The following is a 14,825-nucleotide window of genomic DNA, read 5'->3' as shown; positions in this document are numbered from 1 at the left end:
CTCCAATCACGAGCCTTATGTAACTGACGTCAGCTGATGCTGAACAAACCAACTGGAGGAAGTCTACTTGCAGAGACAAGCTATTGGCAGTTTCACTCGTGATTGAATGTAATCAGTTATGCAAAAGAGCATGGAAATAGAGCTGCAGACAGACAGTTTGGACCTCCTCCCACTGAGTGTATAAGTAAATGTTACCTAATTACTAAATAAAAATGTGTTCTGCTTTATCTTTAAAATATTGATTTCTTAATTTTGGGTTGGAAAAGTGGGGGTCATCTTATACATGGGGGCGACTTATAGATGGAAAAATACGGTAATTAGGTAAAATGTTTTCCATTTTTTCCTCTAATTAGAAGGTGGCTAGAAAATCAAAGAGATGAGATATACAAAAAGGACTGTGATTATATCTTTGGCATATCAATCTTTCTGAGGAGGTGGAATGAAACCAACTGGCTTTCTTAAGGTGCAAAGCATTGCAAGGTACCGACTCTCAAAATTATTGTGATAAGCAATACCTGTTAACAAGCAACAGAAAAACTGAAAATATCCAGTGTAACATTTCTTTTTGCTTTAAAAACAATGACAAAAATACTAAATTTACCTCCAGAAGAAGATCTATTAAAGGAGTTTGCTTGCTAGCAGGTGTAAGGCAGAGATTATCTATTATCAGCACACGCATAAAGTCAAACACAAATTTCTTAGCAGGATGGTTGGTTAAATAAGTCTTAGACCCCACATTGCAATATTCTGATTGGCTCCGATTCATCCCTGTATCAGAGGCAAATGCTTTGAACTCTTCTGCTGGAGATCCGGCATCATCATCTAAATCAGTAACCTATTTTTGAAAAAGAAATCAGTCATATACGTTCTATGTATCAGCTATGACAAAAATTCATTTTGGACAACAGAGTGAAAGAGATGGTTTGCAGTTATTTACTTATTTTAGCATCTCAGCACCTAACTGACCTAGGTAGATCTTGGAAGTTAAACGAAGTCAGCCCTCCATAATACTCGAATGGGGAACATGAGAATTCCAGGCTGTTGGCTAGATTGAAAGTTGAAAAAAAGTCCTGGAATGAAGCTATGGCAAAAAACCAAAAAACTACTTATATTAGCATTACTTCTCTAGAAGTGTCTCTCAGAATGCTCATTTTCAAGTCCATTTTCATCTTCCAGTTCATTGTTAATAAGATGAAATACAACCTAAAGATTTATCACTTCACAAGTATTTCTGAACCTCCAAAGTGCATGCATTGGCAGCCTGCCATTCTTCCAAAAACTTTATCCAATTTTACTTCAGAGAGCTTTTGTGAGGACACGTTAGGAGATGGTGACTTACTCAAAATATTTACTTCAGAACACTTTACTTCAGAAAGTTTTTGCGAGGACACGTTAGGAGATGGTGACTTGCTCAAAATATTTGAAGCAAAATTATCAACCCAAGTCTCCCTGATCTTAATTCAAGAACTTATACTAAATTTAATGGGCATTTAGAAGACAGCTTGTGGGCATATTTGGAAGATGGTAAAATGCATTATATAAAAATTGGGGACATTTCATGTTCAGGACTGCATATACATTTCTATAATTAATAGCACAGGTAAAAAGTATGATTGGAGCTTAGTAGCAATTTTGTTGTTGTTTTGCATTCATTATTGGAAGATACTTCCTTTTGAAACTGTTAAGGATAAAGTAATTAACTAAAATTCAGAACATCCGTTATGTCAGCTCTTTTTTGTTTGTTATTATAACACTGCTGTTCATGTACTGTGCCACTGACACTTTTAGTGTCTTACTTTTGCTCTTAGCAGATGAATTCCATGCTTTAGATTAAAAAATGGAAAACATGGTATCATTCAAAATATATTAATTATAATCAAGACGATGAATTAGTATTTGCTCAATATCTGAATTTGGTTTTAGGGAAGAAAAAAATAATTGTGAAAGAAGATATACTCCAAAATACCTAAAAAAAACCTTTACTGAATGTTTAGGCACTCAGTCATATATATAATTTGTATAGTGAGATGGGCAGCATATATAAACTTGAATAAATAAATAAATAAAAACAAAATTAGATATGGGAATTAATATTTTAAAGAGAAAATGTGGCATCGATATTCCCCACAGAATATTGTGAACTATTTTCCACACAGAATCCAGTTCTAGAAGCTGAAAGGAACAGAATGGTTTCTCCAGTGTTTCAAAGGCAGATGGTGAACTCAGGAACACAGTTTTTTTCACTGCCTCTCCCTCTCATCCAGCATCTGTTCTCTCAGAGGCCTGCCTCCCTTTGACTAATAGTAATAGTAATCCTTGATATTCAGCAATCCTGGCATTTCTTTTAGTTGTTCAATTGTTTGGTATCAGTAGCCAGAATCAAAGGACACCTATTATAATTTCCCCTAATCATGCATTAAAGGTAATCTTAATCCATGTCTTGCAACTGAACTCTCAGAAGCCAGAGGCATCCTGGGGTCAGATAAATATGATACAGCAAAAAACCAACTCATTGCCACAGAGCTTAGAACAGCAGATGGTGCTAAGGAGGCCTACAAGCTGGCTATTGTCACAAATGGTTTAGACAGCTGCTCTGAGATAGTAACTCTGGCCCTCCTCCCTCCACAAGAGACACGAAGCATGGTAGAGTGACTGTTATTTGGGCTGTAGCCAAATATGAAAATTTGCTATCCGTAAGGACATCTAAAAAGATACCTGCTGAGAATAGGATATGAACAGAAAGAGACTTAGTAGAGAGCTACACAAGCAAAATATTCTACTAAACTAAAATGTATGGATGATAATAAGCAGATTAAGTTCCTAATTACAAGCTAAGAAGATACTGGAAAGGACATAGTGAAAGCAGTGTCATTATCCACACAGAATGTTCAATGGCGGTTGTCAATGATGCAAAAGAACTTGATGATGTGTGGCTTAAGCCTTCAGTCTCAAGACTGTGTAGACTGTAAAGGTTAAAGCAGTATCAAGTGCTAATTCCCTTGTGAGAGTTGTAAAGCCTCTTGAATCTGATGGTATTAATTCATGGATGAGATTTCACAAAGCCCAGAAAGCTTCCTTAACAGCAGTGAAGACAATGTTTTTGCTCTTAAACATAAACATGTATAATCATCTAACACTGGGACCATCCAGTTCCCCAGGTCTCTCCACAGGCTGCAGCTCTCCCAGATTTCATGTTTTTCTCATTCAGGATTTTGTGCTGAACTTGGGATTTTATACACCTGTAACATTAAGCAAGTTTTAAAAATCAGAAACCATCTTTGCATGAGTAATCAACTGGTACTTACAGCAGAGATGGCTCTCAGTAATTTCCTGTTGATGAATCTTTCTATGCAGTTACATTTATTTCCAAACAATAGATACCAGATAATCTTTTTTTTTTTTGTGTGGAAGAAAGGGATTATTTTGTTTCCTACCATTTCTGAATATGGCCGAATGTTGAAAGGGAACACTGTAGCTGCCAGCGCACAAAGAAAATCTGGGCTCATCCACATTGAAGCTAAATCTGGAACATTATGATACAAGTATCGAAAGAACTGCATCAACGTGACTGGATATTCACGCAGCCAAGAGCCTTCTTCCTCTGACTGCCAAGGCTGCAATGCAAGAAAACATTAGAAAGTTTATTTATTGAAATGATAACATAATATGAAATAACCATGTGGTGCATTATCTAAAATAGAGCTGTACTGAGTAGCATCTCTAACAGCAAAATGTATTGAGGAATTAACCCTATTTATTATTAACTATAGCATGGGAAAAAGAGAGAGAGAGAGAGAGAGAGAGAGAGAGGGAGGGAGGGAGGGAGAGAGAGAAGTGTATTCATATGTGACATCACATGTCTTATTAACTGTGGGGTATACTGTAAGGAAAGTTAGTAGCTTGGATCAGGGCCATCTGGTAACCTTCATGTTCACTCACCTGCAAAAGCCAACAATATTGTTCCACTGAGTATGCATGGACGGATAAAGAGTCATATCTTTTTCTTATGAGATGTACAGCATTATTTATTTCATAAGAAAGGACTGCCTATTTCTTAATATGCATCACTTCTCTAAGCACAAAGTTGCTTCTACTTTGCAACAAGACCTCAGTAGTGTCTAGCCAAACACTTACTAATGTTGGCTTTATCAAGCAATGCTTTAGTCTGGTAGACTGTGGATATCTAATTTGATAGACTGTGAGGTCATATGCATATGCTGTATAGATAAAACTACCTAATAAAAGTTAATTACTAATATTAAACATAGATGAAATCAAGGAAACACTTGGGGTGGCAAATAGGTAGAAAGATATGGCAATCTCTGTTTTGTTAGGTGTTGTCTTTTTAAAAAGAAAGAGTAGCCACTTGTATTTATATCTGTCTATCCATCCATCCATCCATCCATCCATCCATCCATCCATCCATCCATCCATCCATCCATCCATCCATCCTTTCCTCCAGGAGCAAAAAAGCAGCTTACAGAGGGACTTCCCTGTGAGTCAGGTTGGGCTGAAAGAGAGAAAACCAGTGAATGGCTGAAGGTAGACTTGAACCTCATTCTCCTCTATCCGAACCAACACTTTAATATGTGAAACTCCCTTGTTTTTACTTACTGCCTAAAAATTGTGTCCATTAATGGCACCATGAAAGCAACTAGCAGTAATGAGTAGGATACGATATTGTTACCGTTTAAAAGGGAGAGTTTTCGGCATTTGGAAAAGATTCTACCTCAGAATTTCAACTAATCTTTTCTTAGCTTTTTACAAGCAAAAGAGATAAATTGAACAACATGTGCAATATTTCAACTTCTCATGGGCAGAGAGACTCTATACTTACTGAATTTAACATGCTCCTAAGCATTCCCAGGAGTAAAAATGCAGCTTCTGTGCAAACACTGTGAACTGAAGCAACCACAGTGCCACTTGATGCAGGAACACCAAATATGAATGTCCAAATTGAGTCTAAGTCAAACTTTGGCAGAGAAGGGGAAAAATACAAATACGTTATTTTGCTCTCTGTATGTTCATTTATAAGCAATTTGTACATATTGCAATGCAAAGCTTGCCATTCCATTGCTTGGTACTTCAGGGTTATTTGTACAGATCAACTAATGAGGTGATTTAAAGTGCTCACAGAATCTACCAGAATCTATTAAGCACTTCATCATATCTTATTTATTGGACAATGTTTAAAACAGATACCCCCCCGCCTCCACTACCCAAATAGGGCAATTGGTCAAGGAAGCACATGTATCTATCTGAAGATTGTGGAAGAATAAAAAAAAGATTTAAGTTATATAGGTGTCTGCAGAGAATAAGCAATTTTCAGAAAAAGTTGCCAACAACCTTTAAGAGGCATGCTACAATTACTTGTCAATTTGAAAAAGACAAATGCTAGTATATTAGTTGATATTCAGACTCCCTGTTGTCATTTACCAAACAGCACTTCTTGATCATTCTTCAGTAATGCTTCCATTTTAAAAAGGTGATATTCTTTTTCCCTCATAATTCTTGAGTGTGAGAGAGATGTTTTTACAAAGTCACAGCAGAGATTTACATAAGCAACTACAGTGGTACCTCTAGTTACGAACGCCCCTCCTTACGAATTTTTCAAGATACAACGAGCTCCGGCCGCAAAAATTTGCCTCTACTTGCGAACTCTGCCTCTACTTATGAACCGGATCTGCGGCCATTTTCCCTGCTGCCACGCGGTCGCAGCTTCCTGTGGGTGAGATTGCGGTAGCAAGGAGACGTTCAGTGAGGCTTGTGGTGTGTTTTGTGGTGTTTGGAAGGTTTTTGTGGCGTTTGGAAGGTTTTTGAGGTTTAAAAATAAAATGCATATGTTTCAGAACTGTTTAGCCGTATTTACATTGAACCTTATGGGGGAAATTTACCTCGGGGTGCAACCAAATTTGGAGGGCGGATTAGCCATATTTACATTGAACCTTATGGGGAAATGTGCCTCGTGGTGCGACCAAATTCGGAGGGCGGAAAGGATTAACCGTATTTACATTGAACCTTATGGGAAACTTTACCTCGACTTGAGACCAACTCGAGTTGCAACCAGAGTCACGGAACGGATTAAGTTCGTAACTAGAGATACCACTGTATATGAACTTTGAGGGCAGGGGCCAAATTTTTAATGTTTTAAAAATATGTATCTTTAATAAACTATATACAATAGTCCTTGCTTAGCAACCACTCATTCAGTGACAATTTGAAGTTGCGATCACGCTGAACAAGTGGTACTTACAAGAAGTCTTTGACGTTCTGGCTGTTGCACCAACCCTGTGGTCATGTGATCGTGAACTGGCTCCCACTTGGTGCTGCATCCATGGGCCCTCCCTCAGCTGGCAGCAGCCACCAATGGGCCCGAGATAGCACGCACACCACTGCAGCCTCTCACGCACCCTCTCTCACTTGGCAGCAGCCACTTAACTGCCTGCTGGCCTGCTTGCAAGCCACCTGGGACTTGCAACTTCCTGCCAGCTTCCCCACTGGCTTTGGTTGTTGGAAGCCGGCAGGAAGTTGCGAAGAGGTCCTTGCTTAATGACCTGCCATCCTCACTTAACGACAGCAAGGGGATTGCTGTCGCTAAGCAATGAGCTCACGTGACCAATTATTGTCATTAAGCAAGGACTATCTGTATTGAAACTGTCACGTTAATCATTAAACATTTCTATTGAGTTCACTGGAAAGGCTCAAACAAGTCTGCAGGTGTGTGAATACAGACTATTAACCCTAATTTTGTTTTTGGTTATATGTTGCAAAGAGGGGGCAGCTACTGCAGGATCTCCTATGGAGATCTTTTAATTATATCCTTGAATACAAAGCTGATATAGTTTAATGCAGTGTTCTCAACTTTGGCAACTTTAAGATGGGTGGACTTCAACTCCCAGAATCCCCCAGGCAGCATGTTGGCTGGGAAATTTTGGGAGTTGAAGTCTACAGCTTAAACTGGTCAAGGTTGAGCAACACTGGTTTAATGTGAGGCTAGCTTGGAACACTCATCTTTTTCCAGTCATCTCACTGAATACAGTAGACATTTTGCTACATACTTCCTACCTGACCACCCTGGTTGCCCCGGCTCATGGGGACTGGTGCGCTGACCTGCAGATTTTCAGGCAGTTCAGCGACTGGCTGCTGTAGGAAAAGTGCCATGAGAAGGAAATAGAGCGCAGGCACATTTGTGTGCTTAGGAAGAAATGACTGAAGAACTGGGAAGCCTGGGAAATGACAGGCGTCCCGATTAATTTCCCTGACAGTTGATCTGCCACCAGCACTCCTGCCAACATTAAAACCTAAGCAGAAAAGAAAGAAGAAAAGTTAGATCTGTAAAATCAACACTTACTGGAAAAACAAACTCAATGCCACTGTCACTATGGTAAATAAATGCTTGGCTACAGAATGATTTTTCTCAATGTCATTTTTATTCACCTGTAGGTTTGAGGTTATGAAAAGTGCTAGGCCACAGAGAGAAAATACTTCTGTAGCCAAAACCTTGGTCTGAAGAGACAACAATTTTAAGTGTGAAGTTTACTGATATGCTTCATCCTTCTACTACTACGCAAATTCTATTAAGAACTTTTTCCTGCATAAGCCCACTGAAGCAAATGGAACTGCTCAGGAATTCAGTAATGACCAAGTATTGCCCAATATAATCATTACATAATTAAACAATTCTTCATTTCACCCCCAAAGAAATATTTCCTCATTCCCTTTCACTTTTAAAAGAAAACACATTTATAATTTTTACTTTGGATTTATCAAAGATTGCGAATGGGTTAGTATAGAACAGAAACATAAAAACTAAATTATTGTTGTTTGCTTTTACAGGAATTCTGAAAGACTATTCTTTTAAATATAAATTGAATGCATAGTATAATATAGGTAGTCCTCACTTAACGACCATTTGGCAACTGTTCAAAGTTATGACAGTGCTAAAAAAGTGGCTTACTGCTGGTACCTGAAGTTATGACCATCGCAGCACCCCCATAGTCACCTGATCACAATCTGGGTGCTTGGCAACCAGCTCACACTTAAGACAGTTGCAGCATCCCAGGGTCACGTCATCACCATTTGCAACTTTCCCAGCCGGCTTCTAGCAAGCAAAATCAATGGGGAACTGCATGATTCACTAAACAACCATGTGATTTGCTTAATGACCACATGATTCACTTAACCACTGCAGCGATTTGCTTAACAACCACTGCAAAAACGGTTGTAAAATTGGGTGCGGTCATGTGATGCCTCACTTAATGACCGCATCGCTTAGTGACCTAAATTCTGGTCCCAATTGTGGTCATTAAGTGAGGACTACCTGTAAATAAGTAAACAAGATTTTCCACAAGAATACAAAAACAATGAAGCAGCACTTTTTTCCCTAAAAGAAACAAACACACAAACTGTCATGGAATTGTACTTTCCAGAAAGTTTAAGTACTCGAGTGGAAGCCAATTTCATTTAAATTTCAGAATAAATTTTAGTAGTATCACCTTATCCTGTGATGTCTGTTAATTCCCAATAAAAATTATTTATTTTTAATTTTTAAAAAATAAATAATTATAAAAATTATAAATAATTTTTTAATTATTTATAAAAATAAAATTCCCAATTAATATAAAATACCTGGGCTTTATTCAACAGTATCATGCTGATCCTTTGTATTATTTTTTGTTTGTGATTAACCTGTTTAGAATATGCTAAAAGTTCAGTATTTTTACAGTTGTAACAGAACAAGCTCTTAACAGTTAATGCTTACTGTATTGCTCATCAGGCCCACCCATATTATTAAACAGAGCAATGAACAAGGAGACAATGTTCTAACTGTGAAGATCTTGTCATGTTAAGACTTCCCATTTTGGTCCAATTCTTATATTACAAGAGCAGCTGTGGCCTTTGGTCCCAAGCAGATATTCTAATAACATCAGCATAATTAGATCATTTGGGAGGGCCTGTAAGAGGAACACTTGCATACAAACAAACATACGTCACCTCCTATTTAAATGTGCATAGATGAGCATTCTAGCTTGGTTTTTCCCCTGGCATTCCACCATTAAACTGGCAAGGGAGACATACTCTGTATTTGACAATGTTATAAACTAGTCTCTGAATAAAGTTATGTTTTACATTCTGTAGATGAAAATCAACTTTGTATAGAATATAAACAGGCAAATTAAAGAGGTTTTAGCTTAATAAGCTTTTTCTAGAACACTCTGATCAATAACTGTGCATACGAAATGATCCACACATATTTTCTCAACTAATGGAAACTATGCATAAGGTATATATATCCTAGGCTGGCTCATTTAGCCACAATGCTTTCCGTGTACTCTCCTTTAGTTAACTGGTTCAAGAGCTACCTCCAGTCTGTGAATATGTTACAAAATAGAAATGACTCTCCCAGTACCAGTTCAACTTTATAATGGTCAAAACACTCAGTCTGGGGGGGGGGGGAAGATACAGATATCTTGATAACATGGTAACATTTGGAGATTCATACCAAGCACGGTTCCAATCTTATTAGTCAATACAGAATCGGTCTGTTCAAGCCAGCCCCCACCACTGAGACCTTCTTTGAACTTGATGAGGATGGCTGGGTTGCTCAGCAAAACCACCAGAATCCTCATGGCTGCAGTCACTGTAGCGGGATGCAGATGATCCTCCATAAACAGCACAACCCAATCAAAGCCCAGGGTCCGGACCAGTTCTTCGCAAGCCCTAAAGGAAACCCCCGGAATTAGTAATCTTTCAGGAGAAAAAAAAAAGGATCTAACAAGATCTAGTGTTCTGCTCAATTTCAGCATTTTTAATGGGTGGAGGGAAGGGGGTTAGGCATGCAAAGGACTGCACTGGTAACTGCTCCTTTGCTTTTCCATAAAGCACAGCAGTGCCATGCAAAGTTGCTCATGTGGATTTGTTGATGTCTGTGGATACAAAAGCAGAAACATCCTGGATTTTGTTACATTTTCCAAAAAAAAAATCCAGATTGTGTGTACTCACTGTAAATTGACACTTGTTTTTTCTTTAGATGTGTACATAAGCTTAAGCAGGATATCCAACAATCTGTTTCTCAGAAGTATAAGGTTTGCAGAAACAAGACCACCAAAATCTTCCTCAGTTCCTAAAACACAGATTAGTGCTTTGAAGCATGTAATTTTGAATACTCATGCAAATATTATTTTCTAAAATAATGTCGTGGACATTAACACATAATAAAACTAGCTAACAGATACTTCCCCAGTTTTACAGCATGGGGTTTAATGTTTCTTGACCTGAAAAAGCTCCAGATTTTGCAGATTACAGCAGGGTTCCTCAACCTTAGCAACTTTAAGATGTGTGGACTTCAACTCCCAGAATTCCCCAGCCAGCCATGCTGGCTGGGGAATTCTGGGACTTGAAGTCCACACATCTTAAAGTTGCCAAGGTTGAGAAACACTGGTTTACAAGATGGAACAATTATAGATTAAAGAAAAAAAAAGAAAATTCACTAATAAATTCATTATGGAATTATGCAATAATCTGTATTGCATAATTCCAAAGTGAATTATGCAATACAAATTAATTTTAAATGTAATTTATGTAGACATGATGCAAAAAATGACTGTAAACCAATTTACCAATGTACAGCTAGGCAATTTAAGTGGCAAATAGGTTTCTTAGTATAACAGTATCATACTTATATTTTGTACTTAGTATAAATCATTCAAGTCTTTTTAAGGGTAAAAAGAGCTCTCCTTTTACAATTTCAGTTTTGGGGTTTTGTTCCTTTTCTCTTTTCCCATAGTTGGGGGCTGGATGGGCAGATTTATAGTGTATTTGTAATGTTGTGATATAACTGAGAGAAATAAGCCATGCTTTCTTCTAAAAACTTATACTAATTCTATAGACGTATAATATAAAGTTTATTCCTAATTTATGGATAAAATACAACTGAAGAGCTTTGCTTCCTGCAGGCCACCTGCAATCTCATCGCTTTTCCTGCTTGAATAAATACTTCAAAACATGCCAGTACAAATATATTTTCCTTTTCATTCCAAGGTCCTGAATTTCTAATTAACCATTTTTTTTAACAAAGAAGACACGATAAGCAAACAGATTTTAAAAAGCAACTATTTTAAAAACATGCCCAAGAGCAACATTTGTAAAGCAGGCTGATCCTATCCACTCTTCTTTCAAATTCGTCCATTTAATTATGGAGGGGGGCACACAAGGTGCCCTTCCCATCCCAGTCTCCAGATATGTTGGGACTATAGCAAGCTGGCTGAAAATTTTGGGTGGACATAGGTTGAGGAAGACAGGAGTTTATTGTCAAATTCTGCACCTGATATCGATCATTTTACAGCACTATTTATACATGCCCAACCTTTAAATGGAAAATATGAGTTAAAAACAAACAAACAAATATACATTTTGATGGTAACGCAAGAACACATCTGCACTTCTCTTTCACTCTTTCCCTTGAATCTGGAACTACTCACCACTGTCAAGCTTCTCTTCATTGTTCATCTCCATGACTACAAATTTCTCACAGACTGCAAATGTAGGTAAAGTAGAAGAGATGAACTGTCCAAACCTTGGAAGACAGAGGGGGGAAAATGGCATGCACTTGTATGACAGATGGAGTTTAATTTTGCTATTAGTTAACATCAGCTGCACAGTAAAAGCAACACTAAGTAGCAATGGGTCTAAAAATCTACATTCGGGTGACGGTTTATTTAGCATGAAAACTGTCTTGGTCTGGCATATATTAAACCACTTTTCCTCAATCTACTGAAACACTGCTTGTACTGCTGGAAGCTCTAGTGTTAAGACATCAGAAGCAGACTTGGTTGGGAAAGGTGACATTACGTAAAGGCTGTGCACCTTCGACACAGATGATAATGCACAACTATTACATAAAAATAGGGTAAATAATATATTTGAAGATACCCTGTAGGATTATCACTTTGGAACTGACATGGATTCTGGAATTAAAAATCATTACATTTCCCAAGCATGATCAAACTATACATGAAGATGCTTAGAGCAACTATCCAATAGATTCTGGTCCTGTTTTAAACATTTCCCTTTCTTATACAAAAACTGCATTTCTATGCAGGCAATAGGAAAATGTACCCTCTCTGAGAAATCAGCACACTCTCTAATTTTTGTAGGAAGAAAATCCAGAGTGAATCTCAATGGTACCTGAGTAGGTCATTGCTGCTAGGGAACCCCTGAAGCAAATAGCTTAAAACATTGCTAATAGCAGCAATGGTTGGCTGTGATAAAGACATGTCTCGAAGAGTCAGCAAGAGTTTTGGGATTAGCTGGAATTCCCTCATCAGTTTTGCATTTTTTGCGGCTTCGCTGCAAGAGAAAGAACAATTTAATAAGCAAGGAATTTTAACTGAAACTGAGAAGCTTCTTATCTTACATCTTATGCTGTGAATTATTTTTGGAGAGGCAATCATATCTAAGCATCAATTACCAAGTATATCAGTTGAGAAATCTGCATGGCTGGTATCATATCGTATTACTTAATGTGAAAATACCTGTATTTATTTACTTAATTACCCTAATTATTATATCCAAAATGTATTGCTTGTTGATCCCTTTTATTGTTACCTATTTTATATAGGTTCCTAATTTAATTAAAGTCAAATGCTGGTTGAAAGAGAGAGACAATCTGCTTCAAAAGGTCCTTTCTCTTCTATCCCCTACCCCTGAACATCACCCCTGAACACCATTAAGATAATTCATTAAAGAAAGCCCTTAAACATTAATATTTTGGCAGACAAGATTTGTCCATACATTTGTAGTTTCCATGACTGATTTCAAATCTAAGTGTTATTTGAATGAGATCTTCAAGAGAGGGTGCTTTATTTCCTGTAAAACTGTTTATTTGGCTTCTACGTGTATGTATATTAGTGTGCCTGCATATTAGACCCATGGAGTGCTCTGAATTCAAAGTGCAAACATAGCACCTGTCTATGCATACAACGCCTTAAAGCAGTTTTGTCTTTTCCAAGATTGCAACTGAATTAAAGTATTTGTGCTCCTGCACATTCAAAAACGTCATTGGAGATTTAATCCAAAGCTCTGTATAGCCTTAACATGCATATTTTATCACGAGATCGGATCTCCTTCCTACTCCCCCATCTCCTCAAAAGCAAAACAAAAATACAGAATGAATCAAACTGTGTAAGAGAATTAAACCAGGGCAAGCAAGCATAGTTTTCTGAGAATACTGCTGGAGGAAAACAATCTGGAGTGTTAATTTTCTTACACTGTTTATAAAGCAATACTTATCAATGTTACCTGGACTCAGTAAGAAGTTCAATGAAATGTTCAAATAATGAAAGATGAAGTTCATAGGGGGCATGAAGCCAAACCTGAAAAGCAAAAATAGTTCTGATTCTTATATGCTGCTTGATTTAGCAGATAATACTACCACCAAATCAAGGAGTTGAGCTTGACTACTACTTTATCTTTGTTCTAGATCAGCAAAATCAGAATAAATTGTTCTTGATTCTGTCTTAAGATTTACTTTATTTTGTTGTTCTGTTAGAAGAAAATACAGCCTAAATAACATTTCACCAATTTACAGTTTATCTTTTTTTTTTACAGAGATTTCCAGGTCAGGGTTGCTCCCTGGTCTCAGAAAAAAGAAAATGTGGGTTATGCTTATTCTGATTTGCTCTGAATGTAACACAAACCAAATCTTTATGAACATTATAATCAATTTTGTATTTCAAACTAAAGTGTTCCACTTTGTGTTTCCCCACTGAAATAGTTGTGAAGGGTTTATAGGAAAGTTATTATGGTAGACGTATCTGCGCATAACTCTGTTCATATCTAATATTTTTCAAACTGAACTCAACAAATCTATTTCCAATTGCATCTTCCTTTTGGAGCAAAGCATTATCCCACGCTCCTGCAGCCTTCCCAATTTGATGTGGTTCTCCTGATGTGCTTGTGCTATAAATCCCACATTCTCCAGCCAGCTTGGAGAGGATGAGAATTGTAATTCCTGCCCATCTGGAAGGCACCAGAATGACAAATATTTATATAATTTATTTCAACAGTTTACATTAAAATTGACCAACATAGTGGATCAGTGTTTATTTGCAGTGCAACTGTACAATATACCACATGGCATGTGAAGCATGAAAACATTTTTTTGCCAATAGCACATCTTCTCTTTCAAGCAACAATATTACTGCAGATTTGCTAATGATCTTAATTTCTAGCATTCGGAGACATTCTAAGTACCTCAAAATCACAAAGCAGGTCCTGAAAAGCAGTTGAATTTGGAATAATTGATGTTTCGTGTCCACTATCAACGGTACCCACTAAAGAAAAGGTCAGATGTAGAATGTGGCTGTTCAAAAGGCAACGCTTTTTCTTTAACAGCATAGCCAGCAACTGAAAGAAGATGTAACCACATAGAGACACTGAAATGCAGTGGTTTTTTTTTCAATTTTACAATCTCAAAACATTTTACAGACAGAAATAGTCACTTCATCCTAGCCTAGAAGAAACAGCCAGTCACACAGCCAAGCTTTCTTATGTAAAGAACAAGCACCTCAATATTTACAGTAAATTGAATATTAAGGTTAACAGCGAAAAAGGGGGAAAAAAAAACCAGAAATGAAACTGAAAGTAACCCCAGGACAGCACACACTGAAAAATGAACGGAGGAAGTTACTATCTGATTCTTGCTACTGAATTGTTGTTTCAGAATCCATATTTTTCAAAAAGAAAAAAAAATCAGTTCAACGGATGGACAGAAATGCAACAGTGAGGGCATTTCATAATTAAAGTCTCTGGCCGTTTAGGTGAAC

At 37.4% G+C, this 14,825-nt stretch overlaps 1 protein-coding gene across 6 annotated transcripts in view; it reads right to left on the bottom strand.

Moving 5' to 3' along the window:
• The window catches only part of WDFY3 (WD repeat and FYVE domain containing 3), a 136,696-nt gene that overhangs the window by 39,685 nt on the left and 82,186 nt on the right, over nucleotides 1-14,825 (bottom strand). For 5 of the 6 annotated variants that reach the window (XM_088133100.1, XM_088133102.1, XM_088133103.1 and 2 more), the window contains 10 exons: nucleotides 14,254-14,406; nucleotides 13,300-13,373; nucleotides 12,187-12,348; nucleotides 11,481-11,575; nucleotides 10,003-10,123; nucleotides 9,503-9,720; nucleotides 7,066-7,301; nucleotides 4,838-4,972; nucleotides 3,435-3,614; nucleotides 602-835 (listed from right to left, as the gene is read on the bottom strand). In XM_088133100.1, the coding sequence (XP_087989226.1) occupies nucleotides 602-835; nucleotides 3,435-3,614; nucleotides 4,838-4,972; nucleotides 7,066-7,301; nucleotides 9,503-9,720; nucleotides 10,003-10,123; nucleotides 11,481-11,575; nucleotides 12,187-12,348; nucleotides 13,300-13,373; nucleotides 14,254-14,406 (1,608 nt within the window). The remainder of the gene's footprint in view (nucleotides 1-601; nucleotides 836-3,434; nucleotides 3,615-4,837; nucleotides 4,973-7,065; nucleotides 7,302-9,502; nucleotides 9,721-10,002; nucleotides 10,124-11,480; nucleotides 11,576-12,186; nucleotides 12,349-13,299; nucleotides 13,374-14,253; nucleotides 14,407-14,825) is intronic. The other variant, XM_088133101.1, reaches the window with a different exon arrangement.

The sequence above is a fragment of the Python bivittatus genome, unplaced genomic scaffold (assembly GCF_059951505.1).
Source record: "Python bivittatus isolate LINGU-HERP-01145 unplaced genomic scaffold, Pbiv_v1 ctg000070_np1212, whole genome shotgun sequence".
NCBI classification, from domain to species: domain Eukaryota; kingdom Metazoa; phylum Chordata; class Lepidosauria; order Squamata; family Pythonidae; genus Python; species Python bivittatus.
The sequence above is the reverse complement of the archived record's forward strand: the minus strand, read 5'-3'. Positions and strand labels throughout refer to the sequence as shown.